The 27,306-nt window shown below is 42.4% G+C and overlaps 1 protein-coding gene across 1 annotated transcript in view; it reads left to right on the forward strand.

Moving 5' to 3' along the window:
* LOC120979803 (mucin-3A-like) overlaps window positions 1-27,306 on the forward strand; it is a 121,056-nt gene that overhangs the window by 75,058 nt on the left and 18,692 nt on the right. Inside the window, exons 20-27 of the mRNA XM_040408760.1 lie at window positions 179-439; window positions 1,244-1,501; window positions 5,116-5,367; window positions 16,323-16,583; window positions 21,948-22,208; window positions 22,293-22,553; window positions 23,262-23,522; window positions 26,351-26,611. Of these exons, the coding sequence (XP_040264694.1) occupies window positions 179-439; window positions 1,244-1,501; window positions 5,116-5,367; window positions 16,323-16,583; window positions 21,948-22,208; window positions 22,293-22,553; window positions 23,262-23,522; window positions 26,351-26,611 (2,076 nt within the window). The remainder of the gene's footprint in view (window positions 1-178; window positions 440-1,243; window positions 1,502-5,115; window positions 5,368-16,322; window positions 16,584-21,947; window positions 22,209-22,292; window positions 22,554-23,261; window positions 23,523-26,350; window positions 26,612-27,306) is intronic.

The following is a 27,306-nucleotide window of genomic DNA, read 5'->3' on the forward strand; positions in this document are numbered from 1 at the left end:
GGGTTCTAAGATTTGGCCATAATGGTACATCTGTTTAGATATGAGGTTCTGCTAATACTATATGCTGACCAGAAGGCAAGTTGTAGTTAGGTCAATAATAACATATGGAAGATGTCTGAACGAGTCTGATGGTTTATATTTGCATCATTTTTATCAATTCCATATCTTGCTTTTCAAGCTCCTTGTGCTCCTGACCATGTTGTGACAGACATGCACTGTGATACCAGATCATTGGTTCTGTCTTGGAATCCGATAGCTGATGCTGAAAATTTCACCTCTATCTTGATGGGATCTGATGGTGTCAATAGAACATGCAAATCTACAGAAGCGAATTGCACCTTTCTTAGCCTGCCTTGTGGACTGGAACACACTGCATCCGTGTATGCCACGAACAAATACTGTAATGGGCCAAGAAGTAAAAATGTCAAGATCCATTCTGGTAAGGCAGTGGAGTCCAACCAGATCTCAAGCTGTTTTGTGCATTTTTTGATACAATTGATATTAAAATTATGGAAAGTTACATTCAATACCATTCAAAAATAGTTTAATACAGAACGATGAATATTACTGTACTGTGTCATTGTTCTAGATGAAAATGAAAAAGATGAGAGCTTCATGACAGCTCTGTGCCTTCAGAGTCACAAACCTTTTATGTTACTTCTACAAACCTCATATTTATAATAATAATAATCTATTTAACAGGTTTTAATTTAATATTATAGAGCCAACATTTTAATGAATGGATAGCACTTGGTCTAGTCATCTAAAGAAGGAACCCAAAATCTGTTACCTTAGGCCCATGATGTCTAACCTCCGGCACTCCAGCTGTGGTAAAACTACGACTCCCAAGATGCACACTTGCTTGGCTGTTCTCAGAACTCAACAGAAATGAATGGAGCATGCTGGGAGTGGTAGTTTCACCACAGCTGGAGTACCGAAGGTCAGCCATCACTGCCTTAGGGTCTTATAAATAGCCTTACCACTGGTGGTCCAGGAGGGTTTAATCATGGTGTGGCTTTTGTGGTAACATAACTCTGAAAAACTATTTGCACTAGATCTGATCTGTAGGTCCACAATATATAATATATAATAATTTCTAGGTGGTGCTAGAAAATCTGCACAGATTATGAGGCTCTGTTAATCCTTTTAGGTCCTTTAAAGGTACAAGAAATATTATTAGAGTTAATGCCAAAACCAATGCCTTTAATAAATAATTTGTCATGATGTCAACTCTAATCTACAGCCCCTTGTGTACCGGAGGATGTACATCCTTCCCTGAGCTGTGCAGATAATTCAGTACAGGTATCTTGGGCTGATTCACCTGGAGCCTTTAACTATACATTATTAATGACCAGCTCACATGGAGGGCACAGCTGCAGCAGTGAGGACACCACTTGTCAGGTACAGGATTTGCTATGTGGGGAAATCTACACTATAGCAGTCAAGGCACACAACGAGCTTTGCAGCAGTAAGGAAAGTAATGTCACCAAGCTTCTAACAGGTAAGAATACATCATTATTTTCCTATATTTCAGTATTATATTATAAACCCAATTCCAAAAAAGTTAGGTCGCTGTGCAAAATGTAAATAAATGTAAATAAAAACAGAATGCCATGATTTATAAATCTTATAGACCCATATTTATTCACAGTAGATCATAGAACACATATGAGATGGTGAAAGTGAGACATTTTACCACTGAGGAGCATCCCCTCTTTTAACATCAGTCTGTCAACATCTGGGAAGTGAGGAGACCCTTTGCTGGAGTTTTGGGAGAAGAATGTTGCCCCGTTCTTGTCTGATGTGGGATTCTAGCTGCTCAACAGTCCTTGGTCTTTATTGCTGGATTTTTCATTCAGTGATGCGGCAAATGTCTTCTATTGGTGAAAGGTCAAGGACTCTTCTTCTGCAAAGCCATGCCGTTGTGATGGATGCAGTATGTGGTTTAGCATTGTCTTGTTGAAATAAACAAGGTGTTCCCTGAAAGATACGCTGTCTGGATAGGTCAGGATAGGTACTGTTGAGCATTGATGGTGTCTTTCCAGATGTGTAAGTTGCCCAAGCCATAGGCACTAATGCAATACCATGCCATCAGAAATGCAGGCTTTTGAACTGTGCACTGATAACAAGCTGCATGGTCCCTCTCTTTTGCAGGACACAGCGTCCATGGTTTCCAAAAAGAATATACATTTTTGATTCATATGAGTTTCTGGATTATATCGATTTATGGCTTCTTCTTTGCATGATACAGCTTAAAACTTGCATTTGTAGATTGCATGTTTAGTGACTGGGTTTGAGGGGCCCCAACACTATGCTGGATCCCCTGGACACTGTTGAGTTGTAATCACATGTTGCTGCTTTCTAAGAGGATGATAAGGCATGGTACACCCTAATGGGAAATAAGTCCAGAGAGTCAGGGTTTGCAGTAAGCAGTGTTACTTGCGGAACTCACATGCAAAACAATACCGGCAAGGCACTGAGCTGGCTTTTCCAGTCTCCTCTCTAGCAGAAGGTCCAGTGCTAAGGAAAAGCCTGAGCTAGCTGTCCCTCTCTCTCTCAGAAGGCTGGTACCCTGGCCAAAGGGCTGGTGGCCCAGAGTATGTGGCTCATTTTTAAGGCAGAATATCCCAGTCTCAGTGTCTTCTGGTCACTTGTGCTGCCCGGCAGAGTCTCTTCTACTTTACTTTAGTCCCTATCTGAAGACAACTAGGGGCTCTCACTGCTAAATACAAGTCAATGGGAATGTCAGCAGTTTCCATACATGCACAACCATCTGACAGAGCTAAACAGACGGTCAAAAGTTCACTGTCAAAAGTATAAACAATGAACAATGGAATAAATCATAGTGCAAGTTAACCCTTGAAAGTGCAATAAAGTAGGGGGTTGATGGCTTTGCAATATGTTCAAATTTCCACAAATGTCCAGACTCCAAAGTACCCTTACTCAGGGGCATTACCATACAGTTATTTCCAGTACAGAATCATGCCTGTTTTTAATGCAGTGCCACCTCAGGATCCTTAGATACCGAGCAACCAATATTGACCGTCAGCCTTGTCTTTTGTCCACATGGATTTCTCCAGATTCTCTGAATCCTTTGATGATATTATGTTCTGTAGATGGTGAGATATTTAAAGTCTTCGCAGTTTTATGTTGAGGAACATATTTCTTAAATTGTTCCACAATCTTTTGTCACGGTTTCTCGCAGATTGGTGAACCTCTGCCCGTCTTTGCTTCTGACTCAGCCTCTCTTACATACTCTTTCTTTGCCCAGTCATATGACTTAGTTGTAAATTGCTCCTCCAGCTGTTTTTCTTTTATTAGTTCCACTTACTTTTCTAGTCTTTTATTGCCCTTGTCCCAACTTTTTTGAGATGCACAGCTGCCATCAAGTTCTAAATGATGTAATTTTTCATGAAAATATAAAATTTCTCACTTTCAACATCTGATATGTGTTCTATGATCTATTATGAATAAAATATGGGTCTATGATATTTGAAAATCATTGCATTCATCTTTTATTTACTTTCATTTACATTTTACACAGTGTCTCAACGTTTTTGGAATTGGGGTTGTACTTTGTTCAAAACTATTCTTCTGATCACCGAAGAAAACGAATTATAATACAGTGCAACCCAATATAAACGTATGCATATACATTAAAATAAAGTGTATCACATTACTCAATGCACTGTAACTGAACACCTCCTTAAAGGGGCTGTCCAGGATTTTTATATAGGTCCTCATAACAGGCTATCAGTAACTGATTGGCAGCTGTTTCAATGTAGCTCTGGCGGCAGAAGTAGGTGCCGGAACTAGACAGCTCCATCAGTTATGTAGTGAACAGAGTTGGTTACTGCAGGGCTGCTCCCATTAGAAAGAATTGGAGCAGCGCTGCAGTAACCAGCTCCATCCACTACACCAGGGATGGACAACCTGTGGCTCTCCAGCTGTTGTAAAACTACAATTCCCACCATGCACTGCTGTAGGCTGATAGCTGTAGGCAGTCTGGGCATGCTGGGAGTCGTAGTTTTGCAACAGCTGGGGAGCCTCAGGTTGGCCATCCCTGAACTACACAATGGATGGAACTGTGTAGTTTCAGCATATACTTCCATCGCCATAGCTACTTCATAACAGGTAGGTGTGTGGGTTGTTGGACCCCCATTTATCAGATATTCATGGTCTATAGTTAGGATAGACCATCAATAATAATATCTTGGACAACCCCGTGAAACCACAAAATTTTCAAACAGGGACTATCAGTTCAGTCTGAACATTGCATGTTTTTTCCTATTCAAATGCAAACAATAGAGGGTGAAGCGAGAAATATAGAGAACACTTGATATTTTTTAATATGTTTTTGCCCTTTAGATTTTAATTATCAAACAGATAAAAGAAAGTATATCAGAGTAAAAGTTTTTATGTGGTTGCCCTTTTTTGTGTTTTAGGCATTTTTAACATATTTTGATAAAACAAATGTGGGGACTTGCTCTGGTAGACAGGATTAGCGGACGCAGTATAGAGGCAACAACAAGTTCTTTGGATCAAACAGTTCAGTGTTTTATTCACACTTTAGGCAAGTGACAAAACAAGCAGTCATATTCAAACAAAAACACCTTGCGGTGTTGGTGGTAATTCACAGCATGCGGCAATTCTGCCTCAAAGAGTCCTTGCTGATAGCAGCACCAACCTGTTTTCACGCCAAACAGGTAGCAAGCCTTCACCCAGACACAAGGCTCCCAGATCTCAACACAGAGACATGGCTTCTGAGCCTAGCTGCCTATTCAAGGACAGCCAGGTGCTGCCAAAACCCGGAACAGCATTTAAAATCCGGTCCGGTATTTGACCTCACCTATCTGTAAATCAACCCAGCAGCACATGCTGGGAGGAAAATACCTGTTTCCCAGGACAAACCTTTCACTGTATCACACAACCTAAAGGAGTAGGATGATCAAACTAAAATTCTTGCATGAAATCTTGCATGAAAAGTTGATGCCATTGATGGTTTGCAAGAAAGTAATGTTTTCAGACCACATTATGAATTTTCAATGCATTCATATTGCAGTTTTGTTGCATAACAATCTGGAATAATACATTGTGAATTTGTCCATCTTTTAGTTCCATGCTCTCCAGTGAATTTACAGGCTGATATTACCTCTGATTTGGTTGTTCTGACCTGGAAAGATGCACAAGGTGCAGTGAATTACACCATAGAGGTAACAGACACTATTGGAGAAAAATACACGTGTCAAACACCCCATACGTCATGTGAAATGAAAAATCTCCCGTGTGGTCATCAGTACTATATGTCAGTGATAGCTACTGGAGCCCAATGCAGTAAAGTCAGTGAAAGCTATACGTTTCAAACAGGTGAGGAAGACACATTAATGTATTGTTACCATTTATTGGTGATATGAATATTACCTAGAATGTATGGTCCTAATTGTTTACATTTATACGGGAAACTCCAGTAAAAATTGGAGTTTTCCATTTGCTAAACTAATATTTGTGCATATTTTGGTCACGGCATAGCACCAGACTGTGGCTCTATACAGGGTGGGCCATTTATATGGATACACCTCAATAAAATGGGAATGGTTGGTGATATTAACTTCCTGTTTGTGGCACAGCATAGACGATTGCCTTCAGATGATACGAGATGTGCAGCACCTGAAACTACGGATACTGGAAGCCTGTGCTAGCATTTCTCCTGCGGTGTTGCTATCAGTGTGTGAAGAGTGGGAGAAGAGGGTTGCATTGACAATCCAACACAATGGGCAGCACATTGAACACATTTTATAAGTGGTCAGAAACTTGTAAATAACTCATGAAAGAATAAAGTTACGTTAAAACCAAGCACACTATTGTTTTTCTTGTGAAATTCCCAATAAGTTTGATGTGTCACATGACTCTCTTCCTATTGAAAAAACAAAAGTTGGATTCAAAATGGCCGACTTCAAAATGGCCGCCATGGTCACCACCCATCTTGAAAAGTTTCCCCCCTCACATATACTAATGTGCCACAAGCAGGAAGTTAATATCACCAACCATTCCCATTTTATTAAGGTGTATCCATATAAATGGCCCACCCTGTAGTTTCAACATCACAAAGTATCACCTAATTGAGACTATTTTAATCTTCATCAGCTACTGTGTCATCTTAATATAAATGGGTTTCTGAAAGTCCAATATTGATGACCTATCCACAAGATAGGTCATCAATATCTGATTGGTGGAGGTCTAACTCCTGGCACCTCACCTTGACTCAGTGCTTCTGCCTTTTCTTTGGTAAGTGATATCACGCTAATTGGCGACATATATGATGCACAATATACAGCACTGTGCTTGGTAAGCTTTGAGGACGCTATAGCACTCACCAGAGTATCACAAACTCTTCAAGCATCTGGTGGAAGTGCCAGGAGTTGGACTACACCAACCTGATATTGCTGACCTATCACGAGTAGAGGCCATCAATATTGGAGTCCTAGAAAACCCTTTAATTAAATTTTTATCGGTTTCTGTTGTGAATTTCATGCCATACCATTGAAGATTATTATCTTCAAATGTGCTCCATGAAAATAAACACAGGAACACTTGTAACTCAGTCCTAGAGGGCTACTCTAGGGGGACTGAATTACCGTACAATATACTGTATATGAAATAAATATTACCCTCCCCCCAAATATATATCATCTTCAAATATATTTAAATAAAAAAGGTAAAAGAGCTAGAGAAGTTATTTGTGACATTAGAAATATTATAGTTTACAATGTATGAAATACATTTCATTTGATTGATTGTCAAAATAAGGATGGATTATTTTTCAAATAATCCAGTGATATATAAAATATTCACTTTACTCTTAGAGCGTCATGTACAATGCTTTTGTGAAGCCTGTCCTTTCAGCTCAGTTCAGCCGTTTGCACTGCAGATTTCTCCTTCTTCATATTTCACTAAAAGTTATAATCGTCTGCCATGGAACAGATGGGAAGTCTACTAGTCTTGCCACTTCTAGTAGTCTTCTGGTAGTCTAGTGCCAAGCCTCACTTCTCTCCTCCCTGTGTTAGCACACTCCTTTCCTGAAACCCATCTGATACTGCGGAGACTGCTTTCCTGAACAACTGCTGAGGCTGCTGTAATCAAAAGACTTTTCCTCTGCAGACACACAAACAGCTTTGAATTCCCTGTTTGAGTCATTTGAGTTTCATTTATCTATATATCTGCTTCTGCAGCGGACATTAGGAGGTAGGAAGCCAGAGACTACAGTATATCTGTAAAGAATAAATCAAGGCAACTGGACTTACTGTAGATTTCTTGAAAACGCTTCACTCATTCTTCCAACGAGCTTTCTCAAATCTCAGAATTGAGAAAGCTCGTTGGAAGAACGAGTGAAACATTTTCAAGAAATCTACAGTAAGTCCAGTTGCCTTGATTTATTCTTTACAGATATACCATGACCAGGATAAATGAGAACCTTCACAGACAAAGACTACAGTATTTCAAGTTTCTTTCTACTTTACCCCATATTGAAATAAATGGAGAGAACAGTCTGGAAGTGACTGAAGCTACCAAACAGTGTAGAGTACTTACAAAAAATCTAGATTTGACACTGAATTTTACACAGTATCCTAATGGGAATTTATGTGAATAACTTAGGATATGCTTTAATGTGAAATCTACATTTTACTGACATTCCTGTGTATTATTATTAAAGGGGTTGTCTTTATCAACCCCTTTTAACATGCTTAAGTACAGTAGGAAAAGGTAAATGCAGTCATTTCTCAAGCAGGGATTTCTTGGGCACATGTAAAGGCATTGGGATGGTCAATAGAGTATGCACAGACACATTGGTAGTCAGGTAAGTACCATATACAGTACTATGTTCAGCAGTTGAACCCAGCACCGGATAAAGTTTAAACACTATTTTGTTACATGACAAAAAGCATTGTTGATTGGTAGAGATTTGTATGTTTTTCAGCAAAATGTTCTTAGAGAAAATATGAAGCACTTTGCTCTAAAGGCATAGGTGTGTCTACGTGCCAACAATGCTTCATATCATGTACAATGCATTCGGAAGGTCTTCACACCCTTTGACCTTTTTATCATTTTGTTAGGCTACTTTCACACTGGCGTTTCTGGGTCCGCTTGGGAGATCCGTTTCAGGGCTCTCACAAGCGGTCCAAAACGGATCAGTTTAGCCCCAGTGCATTCTGAATGGATAAGGATCCGTTCAGAATGCATCAGTTTGCCTCCGTTCAGCCTCCATTCCGCTCTGGATGCGGACACCTGAACGCTTCTTGCAGCGTTTTGATGTCCGCCTGACGATGCGGAGCCAAACGGATCCGTCCTGACTTACAATGTAAGTCAATGGGGACGGATCCGTTTTCACTGACACAATATGGTGCAATTGAAAACAGATTCGCCTCCCATTGACTTTCAATGTAAGTCAAAACGGATCAGTTTGCATTATTATTTTTTTTGTTCATGGTAATGCAAACAGATACAAGCGTTTGCATTATAGGTGCGGATCCGTCTATCCAGATACCAGATGGATCCGCACCTAACGCAGGTGTGAAAGTAGCCTTATGTTGCATCTTTGTGCTAAAATAAATAAAAAAATATAAAGTTTTCCCTCATTAACCTGCACTCAATACCTCATAATGAGAAAGTCAAAATAGAATATTAGAAATTTTTGCAAATGTATTCAAATGGAAAAACTAAAATTTCACTTGAACATAAGTATTCAGTCCCTTTGCTATGACACTTGAAATTTAGCTCGGGGGGGAATTTCTCTTAATCATCTTTGAGATGTTTTTACACGTTGATTGGAGTTCATCTGTGTCACGAACCAGCAGGTGTGAACCCACTGTGCCACGTGTCCTACCACCTCTAAGGGCGTTGTCTAAGTGAACCTTTGGATCTTCACAGTACCCCTGATGGTGGGGATAGACTTTCCCGAGGGGAACACCAGGTCGCTACCTCTTGAGGAGGATAGGCACACGAGGTAACAGGAGGTACCTAAGAAAGGTACCAGAGGTGCAGGACCGAAAGATGAGGCAGAGGCGTAGTCAGACAGGCAAAAGGTCAGGGCAGGTGGCACAGGTACAGGTCAGGCAATCCGGGTCGGCAACAGGAGAGTCAAGGCAAGCAGATAGGGATATAACTGGTAGCAGAGTCCAGAAATACAGATACAAGTCAGGAACACAGGAAAAATAGCAGAAAACAGGAACCTTAGCAGGACACAAGGACCTTGACACTGAGGCATATGGGAAGGGGGCTGAGCCACTTATATATGCACAGGATGGCTAGGATAGGTCAGTAAGGTCACATGACCCAAGCCATAAAGCCCAGTATGTGACATGTGCCGGCCCTTAAGGAAGTGCTGCAGGAAACAAGCAGCAAGCATGCTGTGGCCAGGGCTAAGAGCAATCTGTGCAGCGGATCCCAGAACAACAGCACCCACACAGACAGAGCCCAGGACTGCAGCGGTGAAAGGGAAGCACCGGCTGCAGATCACCGCTAAACATGGAGCCCAGGACCGCGGCGGTAAGCAGTGGAACAGCGGCGCACAGCAGCCGCTGTTACAGTACCCCCCCTTACTCCCCCTCTTCTTGAGTCCATGACGAGACAGAAACTTTTTAATGAATGTTTTTCTCTGGTTCCCAAGACCTCTCCTCAGGACCAAAGCCCTCCCAGTCCACAAGATAGTAGGTCTTCTTACCACGCTTCTTGATGTCCAGGATGTCTTTGACCTCAAATATCTCGTCAGAATCTTCAGATACCGGAGTTGGAGTAGAAGGAGCCATCGAGAAGCAATTAAGGACTACTGGTTTTAGCAAGGACATGTGGAAGGCATTAGGAATACGCAGAGAGAGAGGCAGACGTAACTTATATGTCACTTCGTAGATCCTCCTCAAAACTTCAAAGGGTCCGAGGAACCTAGGAGCAAACTTGAAACTGGGAACCCTTAAGAGGATGTTTTTAGAAGAGAGCCATACCTTATCTCCAGAGAACTGAGGAAGTTTTCTTATTCTCTTCTCTGGCATTCGCTTTCATGCGGGTCACCGCTTTGTTAATGCAGTCCTTGGTGTCACGCCAAATCTTCAAAAAGTCCCTACAAGAGGAATCTGGTACCCCAGAAGAAGTAGGATTAGAGAGAGGAGTACATGGATGTTTTCCATAAACGAAAAAGAACGAAGAGGATCCAGTAGACTCACTAGAGTGGTTGTTATAGGAGAATTCATCCCAAGGTAGTAATTGTACCCAGTTGTTGTGTTGGGTTGAAACAAAATTCAGGAGATAGTTCTCTAATATTTGATTGACCTGCTCTACTTGCCCATTGGTCTGAGGATGATAACCGGAAGAGAAGTCCAGCTCAATTTCGAGCAGCCAGCAAAGAGCTCTCCAGAGCTTAGAGGTAAACTGGACTCCACGATCGGAAACAATATGGCAAGGTAGACATGCAAGCGGAATATGCGTCCCGTGGACAGTTTACGAGGAACGGTACGGAAGATTTTTCAAAGATGCGTTTCTCGAGTTTGGCATAAAGTCGATTCTCTTCTCTTCCGCTGTAAACCAAACGTACATGCTTCCGGTGAGTGGTCAAATCTGGAGAATAGATCAGTATATTGTCTAGGCACACTATCACGCAGACATAGAGTAGGTCCCGGAAGATATCATTTACCAACTCCCAGAATACTGTGGGAGAATTGCACAGACCGAAGGGCATGACAAGATACTCCTAGTGTCCATCACGAGTATTGAAAGCAGTCTTCAACTCATCGCCCTTTCGAAAGCGGATAAGGTTGTATGCGCCGAGCCGGTCGAGTTTTGTGAAGACCTTAGCTCCCCGGATCCTGTCAAAGAGTTCGGAGATTAGCGAAAGAGGGTATAAATTCTTGACTGTGACCTTATTTAGACCTCGATAGTCGATACAGGGCTGTAAGGATCCATGTTTTTTCTGCACAAAGAAGAACCCAGCATCGGCTGGTGTAGTAGATTTCCGGATAACCCAGAGTCCAAGAATGCAGGCACAGACAGTGTGACTCCCTTGTGAGAGAGAGTCACCGGAACTGAAAGGAGAGGACTTCTCCGTGTCTAGGACCACCTCTCCAACTGATCCTAGACATTGGCGTTTCCCAGCTTCTGTGGACAATTACGCACAAAGTGGGCCTTGCCTCCACAATACAGACACAGGTTCTCTGATTTACGGCGTAAACGTTCCTGGTCAGACAATCGAAGGCGCTCTATTTGCATGGGCTCTTCAGATGTGGTGGACACTAGAGGAAGAACCGGCCTCTGGAAGGATGGAGCCAAACGAGGTGGTCTTCTGGTGCATGCGACCTCCTTGAAATGTTCCCTGAAACGCATATCTATCCTTGTAGCCAAGGTGATCAGGTCATTCAGAGTAGACGGACGGTCGCGACCAACTAATTCATTCATAATCCGGTCAGAAAGGCCCTCCCAGAAAACCACCAGTGGAGCCTCATTGTTCCATGCAAGTTCGGCAGCAAGGGTACGAAACTGGATGGCGTACTGACCCACAGACGAGGAACCCTGCCGTAGATGCAGCAGAGCTGATGCTCCGGAGGACATGTGGCTGGGCTCTTCAAAGACCAGCCAGAAGGTAGCCAGGAAAGACTGTAGATTATTGGTCTCTGGACCTCCATATTCCCAAATAGGATTTTCCCAAGCAAGGGCCTCATCAGACAGCAGGGACACAATGAAGGGAACCTTGGACCGCTCAGTGGGAAACTTCTGCCCATGCAACTTAAAGTGGATCAGGCACTGGTTCAGGAATCCACTACAGGTTTTTGGATCTCCACCATAGCGGGAAGGCAGAGGGAGTTGCACACCAGCGTCACACAAATTCGGATTTACCGGTGGGTAGCAGTGGCTGGGGTCCATGGCCTCAGTGTACTGTCACCAACCAGCAGGTGTGAACCCACTGTGCCACGTGTCCTACCTCCTCTAAGGGCATTGTCTAAGTGAACTCCTGGATCTTCACAGTACCTCTGATGGTGGGGATAGACTTTCCCGTGGGGAAAACCAGGTCACTATCTCTTGAGGAGAATAGGCACACGAGGCAGCTGGTCCAGGTAGACCAGGAGGTACCTAAGAAAGGTACCAGAGGTGCAGGACCGAAGGAAGAGGCAGAGGCGTAGTCAGACAGGCAAAAGGTCATGGCAGGCGGCACAGGTCAGGCAATTCGGGTCGGCAACAGGAGAGTCAAGGCAAGCAGATAGGGATCTAACAGATAGCAGAGTCCAGGAATACAGATACGAGTCAGGAACACAGGAACACTACCGGAAAACAGGAACCTTAGCAGAACATAAGGACCTTGACACTGAGGCATCTGGGAGGAGGGCTGAGCCACTTATATATGCACAGAAGGGCTAGGATAGGTCAGCGAGGTCACATGACCTAACCTATAAAGCCCAGGAAGTGACACGTGCTGGCCCTTAAGGAAGTGCTGCAGGAAACAAGCAGCAAGCATGCTGTGGCCAGGGCTGAGAGCAAACTGTTGAGCGGATCCCAGAACAACAGCACCCACACAGACAGAGCCCAGGACTGCAGCGGTGAATGGGAAGCACCAGCCGCTGAACACGGCGCCCGGGACCGCAGTGGTAAGCAGGGGAACATCTGTGGTAAATGCAGAAGATTGGACATGATTTGGAAAGACACACAAGTGTCTACATAAGGTCTCACAGCTGACAATGCATATCAGAGCAAAAACCAAGCCATGAGAAGAAAACAACTGCATGTAGGATTCAGAGACGGGATTGTGTGGAGGCACAGATCTGGAGAAGGCTACCCAACCAAACTAATAATTGGGGGAGAAGGGCCTTGATAAGAGAGGTGACCAAGAACCCAATGGTCACTCTGGCTGAGCTCCAAACATCCTGTGTGCAGACAGGAGAAACTTCCAGAAGGTCAACCGTAGTGATGAGCGTCATAGGCAATAGTCAATTTCATAAATTCGCGGATTCTAGAATTCGTGATCTCCAGTCATTATTTTCGCGATTGCGCAAATCAGCATCAATGATGCGCATATTTTTTGCGCAATAAATGCAACTTCACATTTATTAGGTCTGAGTAGATATTACTGATTGGTGCACTAAGTATTGTTGTGACATCACAGCACTATGTCTTTAGCATGTATGTATGGACAGCAGAGAAACAGTAATTCCTATCACACTACCTAACACCCTGCACTGGAACCTATCAGCTACACTATATCTCTATCTAACCTACACTGACTATCTCCCACTAACTATCTGTATTATATATATGAGCTAACTAACTATCTAATGTAATTGGATAAGGAAAAGGATCCAGATGAAAACACAGAGCGCAGCAATGTCACTGCTCTCTCTCTCAGAACTGAAAAAAACAAAACAGCAGAAAATGGATGCTGGGGAGGTTCTTATATAGTAAGGGGGTAGGCAACTTTCCTATTGGTTCCTAGGGATGTTGATAAGCTCTGACAAAGACATTGCAGCCTTCTCATTGGCCCACAAACAAGAAGGGAGGTTACTGATGAAAAAAAAATCTAGAATATTCGCAATTACAAATATATAGCACTATATTCTACATCTTTGCGAATTCTCAAAGTGCCGATATTCGCTATAAAAATTAGCGATTAGAATATTCGTGATCAACACTAGTCAACCGTCACTGCAGCATTCCACCAATCTGGGCCTTATGGCAGAGCTGCCAAAAGTAAACTTCTTGTCAGTAAAAGATACATGAAAGCCCACATGAAGTTTGCAAAAAAAAACCTAAAGAATTCTCAGAGTGTGAGAAACAAGATTCTGTGGTCTGATAAAACCAAGATTGCACTTTTTAGCCTCAATACTAATCATGTCTGGAGGAAACCAGGCACTGCCCAATACTATCCCTACAGTGAAACATAGTGGTGGCAGCATTATGCTTTGGGGGTGTTCTTCAGTGGCTAGGGCAGAGAGGATGGTCAGGGTAGAAGGAAAGCTCAATGGATCAAAGTACAGACATATTCTTCATGAGAACCTGATCCTGTGTGCTCTGGACCTCAGACTGGGCCAAAAGTTTATCGTCCAACGAGACAGTGACCCTAAGCACACAGCTAAAACAACACAGACGTGGCTTAAGAAGAACTCTGTGAATGACCTTTAGGGTCCAGTCAGAGCCCTGACTTAACCCTAATCGAAAATCTGTGGAGAGAAATGAAAATGTCTGTCCACCGACAGTCCCCATCCAACCTGACAGAGCCTGATCTGCACAGAAGAATGGCAGAAAATCCCCAAATCCAAGTGTGCAAACCTTGTGACATCATAAGAGTGGAGGCTGTAATCACTGCCAAAGGGGCTTCAACTAAGTCCTGAGTAAAGTGTCCTTTTCAATAAATTAGCAAAGATTTCGAACATTCTGTTTTCACTTTGTCATTATAGTGTATTAAGTGCAGATTGATGAGGAAAACTAGATTTTTTTATTTCATTTTAACACAAGGCCACAACATAAAATGTGAAAAAAGTGAAAAGACTTTCTGAATGCATTGAAACTAAATAGTGTTTTTAACTTTATTTTGTGCTGGATTCCACTGGCAAAAGTAGGACATTATAGAGGAGATATAGCCCCTTCACAAAAAATAAGTAAAAAACATAACACAATACACAGTGGCGTAGCTATAGGGGTCGCAGCGGTCGCAATTGCGACCGGGCCCCTAAGTCAGGGGGGACCACGGGGCCCCCTCAAGCTAGGAGAACGCAGCCTGCAGCTGATAAATGTGTGAAATCAGAGGCGAGGCCGTGCGTGCCTTGAACTGTGCAGGGCAGGCTAAGGGAGGAGTGGGGAGGAGTGAGGAGGGAGGGGGAGCGGCTTCAGTTGAGGTCGGAAGATGAAAGAGGAAGCTGTGTGCAGCGGTGCTGGCTGCCAGTGACTGTGCGAGTGACTCACTGTCTGATCTGACTGACTCTGTCTCCTCTCCTGGCTGAGAGCTCCCCTCCTCTTATCCTGAGCCTGCGACGAGTGCGACTGCGCTGCTGCCTGACTCCTGTCTGCTGAGGTGAGAGTGGCTGGACGAACCATCCGACCGGACCGGGGTCCTGGTGGTCCGGTCCAGATCAGTCTAAGTGTCTGTGAGTGAGTCCGGGGGCCCTAACCCGCCTGGTGGGAGCGCCGGTGCGGTGGCGGTGACATAGATAGTGATAACTTAAGCCCAGCAGCCCCAGACCAGACCAGTCAATACCCGTCCCGTCCCCCTCCTTTAGGAAACAAATATCAGTCAGTACTACTACTCTCATCAGATGTGACTGCAGGCAGCACAGCAGCAGGCCAGAAGCGATCGATCAGCCAGGATTAATGTGCACAACCTGGGTGGGAGGCCCCCCTTACCCTGGCCTGGCCTTAGGCAAGTGACAAACTGCTCCCCCCCCCTCCTCAATCTTAGGCAAACGACAAACCCAGCTCTGCTACATCTACAATGAGCAACTACAACAAATGTAATGCCAAACTGCAGTTCCATGGGTCCAGTGGAAGCTATCCAAGGCATCACATAGAGGAACTGCAGTTTGGCATTACATTTGTTGTAGTTGCTCATTGTAGATGTAGCAGAGCTGAGTTTGTCACTTGCCTAATAATGAGGGGGGCAGTTTGTCACTTGCCTAAGGGAGGCCTCCCACTATGCACATTAATCCTGGCTGATCGATCGCTGCTGCTCTCACATCTGATGAGAGATTTCCTAAGGGGGTATTGACTGGCATTAGGGACGGGCTGGTGAATGAGGGCAGCCACTCAGTCCTGCCTATGGATCACCCAGTTTGCACTTAGCTATGCCAGGGGGTCCCTGATGTATTAACTGACCAATAACATGGAGATCCCAGTGCCAGCTGCCTTGCTGGTGGATGATTGGCATATACTTCTGCTGTGGCCCACAGCAGAAGTATATGCCAATGCCCTTATATGACAGACTAAGGGTAGTTTTACACTTGCTGCAGGACGGATCCGTCAGGCTGTTCAGCCTGTCGGATCCGTCCTGCCGCAAGTGTTAACTACTTGCAAGTGTGAAACTGCTCATGGCGGTGGGAGATCTAGGATGGGTGTTTGGGTGGGAGCTCTGGAAGAGGTGGTGGGAGGCCCGCTAGATATGTAGGGGCTGGGGGGGGGGGCCATAAATTTTTTTTGCTATGGGGCCCATGCCTTTCTAGCTACGCCCCTGACAATACATAAACAAGTTAGACTTTTGATGTACTTGTTGACCTGATGATTTCCTATAAGGAATTAGCTGTAATATTTCCATAATGTTCTATAGATATATTATTCTTATTATATTCTTTTTTTCTCTTAAGCCCCCTGCCCTCCTCAGAAAGTGTTAACAGAGCTCCACTGCGCAAGTAATTTAGTGACAGTTTCATGGAACATAAGTTCAGGTGCTGACAGATACCAAGCTGAAGCTGTTGGGACAAATGGCGAAAAATCTATCTGTAACTCCACAAATACGTATTGTAGCTTCACTGACCTGATATGTGGAACGGTATACCTGGTTACTGTAACAGCAAACAAGGAAGCAAGCAGTAGCGAGCCAAGTTTATCTGCTGAATTAACAACTGGTAAGTTCTCAGACGTTTAGTACTCTGTAGCCATTGCTAACTATTAAGGAAATCACGTGACATTTATTTTATTTCATATTGTTCTCTAATAAAATACTGTACAGGAAAACGAAATGATTGGATTTGGTGTAATATCCTTGTTTTAGAGTTCATATAAAGAGGTTTATTATGTAATCTATGCTCTCTGTGCATACTTGGGGATAGCTAAGCTTTTACAAATGATTTCATTAGATAAATCTAAATCCATTTTACATAGGCTGAGAAGTGGGGAAATTCTCGTGAATGAGCGCTAGTAGGAATGCTCCTTCCTAATAATTGGTGTGTGTAAATAGTGCTGGCAGTCACCCAATCATCGGTGATCATATCTTTTGTGTGGCATATAACATCATTGGGGGTCATTTATTATCCAGAATTTAACCCAAAATTGACCAACTTGAGGATGCTCACCAGCTAATCTGGAACCTGGCCCACTGACCACCCCTCAGTTCAACAAATACCTATGTACGGTAACAATAAATATGGCTGGCTCTCAGCAGTTTGCATGCGTTTTTATTTATTCAATGATTCATACATATATTTAAAAAAATGTGATATATCTCTAAATAAACTGAGATAAACTAGCTAGCTGTCAATAATTAGCATATGACTTTCAGTTGATCAATAATTCATACAGTACATAAAAACTTTTGCTAAAATTAATGCAAAACTTAATACATTTATTAGATGATCCTGGTCCCTTAAATGCAGAGCTCTCGCATTAGAAAAATGAAAAATACACCAAAAAAAAAAAACGGTTATGCATATGTTAATTGGGGCATGTGTCAAATAGTAATCTTGATGGATAATAGACTACAAGCAAATCGTTATATTTATTTTCCTTATATCCACGGATCAGTGTGTTAATGAAACATTTGGCTTGGCCACAGTCTATCGCACTATATCCGCGTGCTGACCGCAACTAAGCCGCTGACTGATGGTTAATATGTCAGTAAGGATCGAGCTTAATTCATGTTAGTTGCAAAGTATCCTTGTGCTTATTTCGATTACAATGTTCGCTGATGGTTAACGTGTTGGTACAGCGCTCGGTCAGTCCATATTTGCACACATTGTAGCCATTTGCATATACTTATGGTATGTTATTATGATGTTAGTTTTAAGATTCACACTTGTGAATAGCACACTTAGGCCCCTTTCACACGGGCGAGTTTTCCGCGCGGGTGCAATGCGGGAGGTGAACGCATTGCACCCGCACTGAATCCGGACCCATTCATTTCTATGGGGCTGTTCACATGAGCGGTGATTTTCACGCATCACTTATGCGTTGCGTGAAAATCGCAGCATGTTCTATATTCTGCGTTTTTCACGCAACGCAGGCCCCATAGAAGTGAATGGGGTTGTGTGAAAATCGCAAGCATCCGCAAGCAAGTGCGGATGCGGTGCGATTTTCACGCACGGTTGCTAGGAGACGATCGGGATGGAGACCCGATCATTATTATTTTCCCTTATAACATGGTTATAAGGGAAAAAAATAGCATTCTGAATACAGAATGCAAAGTAAAATAGCACTGGAGGGGTTAAAAAAAAATAAAAAATTATTTAACTCACCTTACTCCACTTGCTCGCGCAGCCCGGCATCTCCTTGTGTCTCCTTTGATGAAGGACCTGTGATGACGTCACTCCGGTCATCACATGGTACGTCACATGATCTTTTACCATGGTGATTCACCATGGTAAAAGATCATGTGACGTACCATGTGATGACCGGAGTGACGTCATCCCAGGTCCTTGAACTATAGTTAATGCTCACCACAGGTCTTTCATCAAAGGAGACACAAGGAGATGCCGGCTACGCGAGCAAGTGGATTAAGGTGAGTTAAATTTTTTTATATTTTTTTTTTAACCCCTCCAGTGCTATTTTACTATGCATTCTGTATTCAGAATGCTATTATTTTCCCTTATAACCATGTTATAAGGGAAAATAATACTATTTACAGAACACCGATCCCAAGCCCGAACTTCTGTGAAGAAGTTCGGGTTTGGGTACCAAACACGCACGATTTTTCTCACGCGAATGCAAAACGCATTACAATGTTTTGCACTCGCGCGGAAAAATCGCGGGTGTTCCCGCAACGCACCCGCACATTTTTCCGCAACGCCCGTGTGAAAGAGGCCTTAAGTTACTCACGACTGTGTTCAGTCAGTTTAGACTTGTCTTTCCTTCGGTCTGTCAGCGCGATGTCTCGCAATGTTAGTCTTCACTGAGCTTTAGCAGCTTTCGGCTCTGCTGTTTCTCGCTGAGCCTCTTCAAGCGCATGCGCTCTGGATTTCTCGAGACGCCAACTCTTAGCTGAAGGTTTATCCTCGTGTTGTTAGCTTGTAAATCACCATCCACACTGTCTTTATGCAAACCGTCACCAGACGCGTTTCGGAACACAAATGTTCCATCCTCAGTGGTATGAAACTTGAAAATGAATCAGAAATTATCCAGAATGATCCCATATTAAGCGTATTTCTGGTGCAGATTGCGGCACAGCAGTTAGTTGCACTGCAATCTGCGACTTTTCCCCGCTCACGCCAGGTCTAAAAAAGTGGGCATGAAGTGGGCGTCAAAAAGGTTTTAGGGGTAGAAAATGGTCTAAATGCAAGCCAGCTAGGAAGCTGTCTTACATTTAGAAGAGGCGGAGGATCCGTTGAAGTTATGTAGGGGCCGGCGCCTCTTCATAACTTCAGTGGATCCACTGCCAGTTATAGGCGTTATTAGGACCGGCGTCTAAAATGCCGGTCTTAATAATTGACCCCCATTGTTTGCTAGCAGACACCACTATGTGTAAACAGGGATGTGATGCCAGCAAACAACAAATCTGTATGGGAACAAACTATCACACCCCTGCAGCTAAAACCTCAAAGATTAACCTTCAGGACCGGGCCAACTTTCATTTATTTGCAATGTTTTTTTCTTCCCGGCTTTCCAAGAGTCATATCCTTATTATAAATTCCTATAGATATATGAGGGCTTATTTTGTAATGGCCCCATTTAATTTACCAAAGAAAAAAAATCTTTGTTGTGTGAAACTGAAACTGAAAATTCCGCCATGGTTTTTTTAGTCTGTTTTTATGCCATTTTCTGTGTGCTAAAAAAAAGGCATGGAGATCTTATTCTGCAGGTTGGTGTAATTGCAGCAATACTGAATTTATACAGTTTCTATTATGTTAAAAAAAAAATTGCATTGTTATATTCTGCCACCCCTAACTTTTTATATTTCCATATGCAGAGCTGTGTGAGGGTTTTTCATGGCACGACCTGTAGTTTATATTGGTACCATTTTGGGGTATACAAGACGTTTTGATCACTTTTAATTCTTTTTTTTTTAGCAAGGTGACAAAAAACACACCAAAAAACAGCACATTTATCTCCCTTCATGCCAGTTTTCTGGTGTAAATGAAGACAGAAATCTATAGCAGCTCTGACTGCCATAGATTTCAGTTTAGGCGCACTGACCGCCAGACAAAGCCTGTGGCTTGCCGTAATGGTAGCACAAGGGATATAAAGACTGGCACAAAAACCTCCCCCTATGAGTTTTGACAGACATCCTATGAAGACTTGCTGGTGCCGAAGGTAGTGCTTAACAGGCACCTTACTATGGCAGATCTGGAAGCCTTCACAAGGCCCTATAGTAATTGATCGGAACCCCTCAATTTCCCCATGGGGCTTTGATCGGAGGGCAGAGAGGGAGTTCTCTCCATCTGTCTAACCCCTCAGATGCCACGGTCACTGTAGACTGCAGCATCTGAGAAGTCAAATGGGATAACGCCGATCTGGGTCATTGTGGCTGTGTGTCAGCTGTACCACATTGCTGGCATCGACTACATATAGAGTGGGCTCAGCTTGTGAGCTGACTCCATACATGCCTTGTGCACTGCTGATGTACAGTTATGTTAGGGTGCAGAAAGCGGTAACAGTCCACTACATATAGATACTTGACTGTATATGAGGCAGAAATGGTTTTAAAGAGGACCTGTCACTACTCTTGACATGTCTGTTTTAATAAATAATTGTATTTCGCATGTAATAACAATTCTAGAGCACCTATTCTTAGCACAATTCTTTGCGTAAATTTTCAACTGGGTATTTTTCAGTTGGGGGTGTCTCCCTTCTCAGTCTCACACTAGCCAGTCAGTGCTGCCAATGGCAAACTGTGGATGCCTCTTTGACCAGAGGAATGGTAAGGCCCAGTTGGCAATTTTCTCAAACGTTTATAGTAGGAATAATAGAGGAATGTTATAGTTATAAGAAAAGATGCTCCAGAATTCTTATTGCAAGGGGAATGCAGGTAGCTACTAAAACACACGTCAGGAGTGGTGAGAGGTCATCTTTAAAGGAGAACTAACCCTAGAAATGAATGGTAAAAGTAAACAAATATAGTTAGTCCCCCTGTTTGTCATTCTGCAGAAGTTTCCGCATGATCCTGATCTAAACAGTCTTGAAGAAATCCAGTATAGAAGAAAGGGGTTAATCTGGTGCTGATCTGTTCCATGTTCAAATGGAGGCTGACTGAGGGGTAGAGCTTGTTGCTTGTTCAAGGGTGTGGGGCTTAATGATCTGTTTGTTCTGCTGCAAAAAGTACACAGCAGGAAGGCTCCTTCTCCAGCCACTTGTCTTACAGCTTCTTACAGGACTGTGAGGAGGAGGAGAGGGGCATGCCTGTTCCCTGGGGGCACAGGCAGATAATGACTATTTATTTCTCAGTCTTAGCTGTAATATGAGACAAAATAGAACCAAGGAAAGGAGCAGGCGAAGAGAAGAAGAGCAAGGAGATTGTTTTGTTATTTTTCTGTGTTTAATGGTCTTTTAAAAAGGGTGAAACTTAGCAATTGCTCATGCCCCTATTTACTAGGGTCTACTGAGATCTTTCCTAGGTTTTCCAGTTTGCATCAACATCCTTTGAAATAACCATGTATGAAGGTAGCTGGGTGGGAGGAGCTATAAACTAGCTGGGTGTTGTTAGGGGCAGGTCTGGACCAGTGGTAGAGAAAGGAGAAGTGCATCATGGGTTTGGTTGGATACAGTAACAGGAAGTGCTACATACAAAATGTAACCAAATCAGAGGGATTTCTTTACATGGTGAAAATGGGTCAGGCCCAAATTGAAAAAATGGTTAAGATGTTCATGAGGTAAGTAACTACATGAGCATATCCAGTAAAACATAGTAATCCCAGAAAACCTCTTTATGGTAACCTTAAAACCACTTAGTATAATTTAGTAGTGCATTTATTTTTGCAGTCTTTTGAGGAAACTATATGGCAGTCTTGTACACTTTTACAAGAGGACCTACCAGTTTATTATAATATTGTTACCTTTTCCAGCTCCCTGTGTCCCAATCCAGGAAGCACCCCAACTCAATTGCTACAACAATTCTGCTATCCTGTCTTGGAGTCAAACATCTGGTGCCATCAGTTATATTGCCAATGTTTCTGGTCCAGGAGAAGACATATATTCTTGTCAAACGGAAGACACTGAATGCACAATTAAGGATTTGAGATGTGGTCAGACGTACCGTGTGACAGTGACTGCCATCAGCAAGCAATGCAGTGGTCTGGCATCTGCCCTGGTTACACTTACAACCGGTAACACCTAATGACATCTGTTTTTAATGATGACTTTTGGCATGGATAATACATTTACTATCTAATGGATATCCATTATTACAGGTCCATGCCAACCTCAGAATGTGGTCTCTAACATCAGTTGTTTCAGCTCTTCAACTCTTCTGAGCTGGGATGAAACCCCTGGAGCTGTGAGATATGTTTCCAGTTTGATATTACTTGGTGAAGAGGATATTGTATGTAATAGTACAGATACCGTCTGTGAAATCACTGGCTTGGCATGTGGACAGAGCTACTATGTGATGGTGACAGCATTTAGCAGTGAATGTCAGAGTACACCCAGCGCTCTACTTGAGCTCTACACAGGTGATTAGACTTAACCACCGCACATACAACTTGAGTAACTTGACTAATTTGTCTCCACTTGGCTAGTTGGCTGGTAATGTGCCACGGGGCAATATCCCATTGGTTTGCCACAAGTGGCCATGGTTTCTTCGTAAGTACAGATAAGTATGTGGAGACCGAGCTTACAATGTTCTAATTAAATACTGTTACATTTTTCACATGCTTCCTGATCTTAAAGGGGTTTCCAAGGATTTTCATATTGATGGCCTTTTCTTAAGTTAGGTCGTCAATATTAGATCGTCAGATGTCTGACAGCCTGAACCCCTGCTGATCAGCTGTATGAAGAGGCCACGGCATTCCTTGAGTGCTTACGCCTCTTCCTAGCCCATGTGAAGTCATGTTCATTGGTCACGTGGCCTAGGCGCAGCTTAAGTGAATGGGTTAAGCTGCGATAACAAGCACACCCTCTATCAAATGGACAGCATTGTGGCCCCCTCAAACAGCTGATCGTCAGGAGTCCTGAGGATAGCATCAATATGAAAATCCCAGAGAACCCCTTAAATAAGACATGCATTCTACATTGATACAATTCACAAGAAAACTTATCCAGGTAAGGTTTCATAGGAATTCAAATAACTGAATATGTAAGAATCTGTTCATTTTATTAAGTAATATTACAAATGAAAAATGTCTATTATAATGATGTTAATAGCAAGCCTTTTCATTTAGTGCCATGTGTGCCACCTGAACTACAAGCTCTGGTTGACTGTGAAACTCATTGGACAACCATGTCTTGGACAACTGTAGTTGGAGCTGAGAAATACACTGTAGTGGTCACTGGGCCTCAGATGGAGCAGTATTACTGCAATACAATCAACTCTTCATGCAACTTTACACAACTACCATGTGGTCTTGTATATGAGGCAACTATTCTTGCAGCTGGAAAGATATGCAGCAGTACAGTAAGCTCGGCCATTACATTTCACTCAGGTACGTCGTTTTTTTACAGAACAGTAGTTTGTAAGATGCCAGCTGTTCTACTTGTCTTTGGTTTATATAATGGAATACGCTTTTTTTTTAGTAATGTCATTCTCAATACCTACAGTATACACTACATGGTGCATTGTTGGGACAATGAGTCTTGTTTATGATTCATGTCAGGGCCATGCACAACAGACGGGTCTTTATAGTTATGAGGAACTTCAATTAAATGGTGCCTTTTAAGTGTCCAGTTAAACTTTTAACCAGTTAAAATTAATATAATAGTATATAGGATTACTATAGTATTTAGTAGCATAAGAATGCAACATGCGTGCCTGTCTCTAAAGTCTAAAAGATGGAGCTTCTGTGAGGGCTTCAACCAACAATGTTCTGTTTTGCTTAGAAGGTCACTTAAAGAGATTTTACTTAAAGTGTTTTATACTGATGACCTATCTGACGGATCAGAAGAATGGGAAAAGAAGCGGTGATGTGAAACCAGGATAAGCTGTGAGGAGGCCGCGGTGCTCACTACAGCACTGTGGCCTCCTTAAACAGCTAATTGGCGAGGGTACCAGGTGTCGGACCCCCACCGATCAGATACTGATAACCTATCCTTTAACAGGTCAATCAGTAAGCATGAGAAAGCTGAGAAGAGAAAGCTGTTTAAATACATATTCAGGTTGGAAGAGGTAATATATATATTTTTTAATCAGATTGTTTTTATTGAGCAATTTTAAAGAAATAAAGAGAACAAACATCCTCCCCACCCCTGGCCCCAAATGTCCTACATCAAAGGAGAAAATCTCCAATAGTCTCTGAAAATAAAAATCCGAACATGAAAAGCAGTATTAACTCCAATCCGCTATTACCCAGATACACAGTTCCCATTGGTGTAGTACATATATCAAATCTTCTGTTCGACTCATATGATAGCATATTACAAGGTAAAGTAATAAATCAATAAATCTCATGTAGCACATCAGCCCCTCAACAGCTAGTAAGACCGGGGCAGTTCAGTCACCACCTCCCACTCAGATCAACCTAAAATCTCAATGTTAATCTACAATATTATAATGTTGCCTCCATCTGCCCCAAATCTTCTCAAACTTTTTGAGGTTGTTCCTCTTTTGGTATACAAATCTCTCCATTTGCAACAGGGTGTGAACCTTATTTACTAGTTCCCTAACCTTAGGAGGATCAGGATCTACCCAATGATATGCTATCACCTTCCTTGCCTGATACAATATGCGAATAATTGCTAAGTTATGTTCAGCAGGTAATGATAAAGTTTCAACACATCTAAGTACACACAACCTGGCGGTGATTACTATGTGTGTCTCAAACACCTTTTGTAGTACATCCGTCACTCCCCCCCAGTACCTCCTCAGCCTAGGGCAGTTCCACATAAGGTGTATCAGCGTAGCATTGGGTGTCCCACACCTTGGACACAAGTCGTCTAATCTGTATCCCATTTTCCTTAGGAGGGCAGGTGTCCGATAAACTCCATGCAACAATAGCAACTGTGACATTCTGTGTGCTTCACCCTCCGCTATATCAGTAAACACTTCTAGCACTGTGTGCCACTGGTCTTCCGTCAAGTCGGTTATATCTTTACGCCACTTATCATACAATCAGAGAGGCTGTTTTTTAAATTGCATTTCCATAAGACTACTGTAGTGCAGCGATATGACCCCGCTAGAGGATCCCCCAGATAGAACTCAAATATTAATGAGCAGCTATGTTGATTAATCAATACAGATCACATTATATAAAAATAACCTTCACATAGTGTAAAATATTTATTTTATTAATTTAATATAGTATCAACATATTTCACATCACCATATAGCGATTATCACCCCTTACTTTGGTCCTTGTCCCCACTTGGGCACACAAACTGAATTCCAAACTAACGTATTGGTATATTTTTGGTTTGTAGATAACCGGATCTCCTGGGGGAAAACCACACAGGTATCCATAAATATAAATACAGTAAAAGTATATCTTACAAAGATATATTTTAGATCTCTGGCTGCTGATGTCATCTAAGGGAGTATGAGTTTCTAAAAACATGATCAGACTCAGAACCGTGTTTGAAACTAAATAAATTAGATGTAGTGAAGATATAACCGGGTTCCTTACACATTAGCACCATAGAAATAAGTGAAATATATAGGCTGCAATACCACATGTTCCCCTTTGAGTATACACCATCTACATTGTATTATTTAGATCAGAAACATCATAGGAGATTTGCTGCTGTGGACTTCCTATGAAATAGATAACTTTCATTGGGTCAAGTAATTAGATGATAGAGTTCAGTTCTAAGACATAGTCTGAAGCAGGAAAACCTGCAGTTATAGGATCAATCACTTACAGAACGGCCGGTGGAAGCCCTAAAGATGACCATAAATATGAGAGATTTTCCTGCAGAAGATTGGCCGATCTGACTTTGCCTTCTGTATTGCCTGGGAGTGATTGTCGCACATGTACTTGGAAACTGGGTGGGTAAGGGGGTCCCATACTGAGTGTTGCTGTGGGGCCCTGTAAGATCTGTATATACCCCTGGCACCATCAAAGTGGATAACATTTTACATCCACAGCAAATGTATGTTGCGGATTTTCAAAACAGATTTCAGCCTTTGCAATGCAGAGAGTTTGAAATCTGCGACAAACCCGCAGGATTTATATTATGAATTCCACAACTAAATCTGCACCATTTAGCATGTATTTTGCTGCTGTGGATTTCCAGATATGCCGCGGATTTATTGCTGTTATTGAGAAAAGACCAGACTTAAAAATATTAACTTTGTATGGCGTTTTCTGTCCTTCCACAGCGCCATGTTTTGCAAGTAATATAGAATTCCATTATCAGTGTGGTGCAGAACATGCAGTGGTGTCCTGGGATGCAGCTCTTGGGGGAATGAATTATACAGCCTCCGTCCACACACAGAAGTGGGATGTGGCTAACTGCAGCACAGAGGACACAAACTGTATTGTTAGCGATTTACAGTGTGGACAAGTCTACTCTGTGATGGTGGATTCCTTTGGGACAGAGTGCAGCAGCAGAACCATCTCTCCAGAACTGACTCACACAGGTAACTTTTTTCTCTTTTTTTGTGAATTCACACAAAGCAGATTCGTTGCAGAAATGTCAATTAGAGGTGCCGAAGCCCAAACACATGCTGCAGAAACAACCCCATTCAGTAAACAAAAGAACGTTTCAGTCATGAGAGTTTCAGCAACAAATCTGGCATATGTGAATTCACCTTAAAGGCTATGAACATCTTTGGGTCAATTTTTTTTAATGTTTGCATTTTACTCATTTTAGGCTAAAATAATTTATTCAGTTGCACAAAGTAAAAGTAAAAGTAGGATGCACACAGCTAGAAAAACAGTTAACCCGTTGTGACAGAACGGCTCAATATTTTTTAATAAAGACCAATTGAAAAAATTATTTTCAGCCCCTAAAATGCAATCATAAATAAAATTTTCCCCAAAGGTGTACATAACCTTTAATCATTACTTTATTATAAATATATTTCCAAATACCTTTCAGGAGATCAGAGATAGGAGCTACACATGAGCGGTGGATTTTTAACCCTTGTATCTCAGAAACAACTGAACATATTTAATAAAGACCAGTTGAAGAAATGATTTTTAACCCAAATCTAGTAAATGCAATCATAAAAAATGCCCCCTGGAGGTGTACATAGCTTTTAAAGGGGGTGTCCTATGAAAATGTTTGGCATTCACTGCAACGTGCGAAGGGAGGATGTTCTTAAAGAGGTTA

Source organism: Bufo bufo, chromosome 9 (genome assembly GCF_905171765.1).
Source record: "Bufo bufo chromosome 9, aBufBuf1.1, whole genome shotgun sequence".
Lineage (NCBI taxonomy): Eukaryota > Metazoa > Chordata > Amphibia > Anura > Bufonidae > Bufo > Bufo bufo.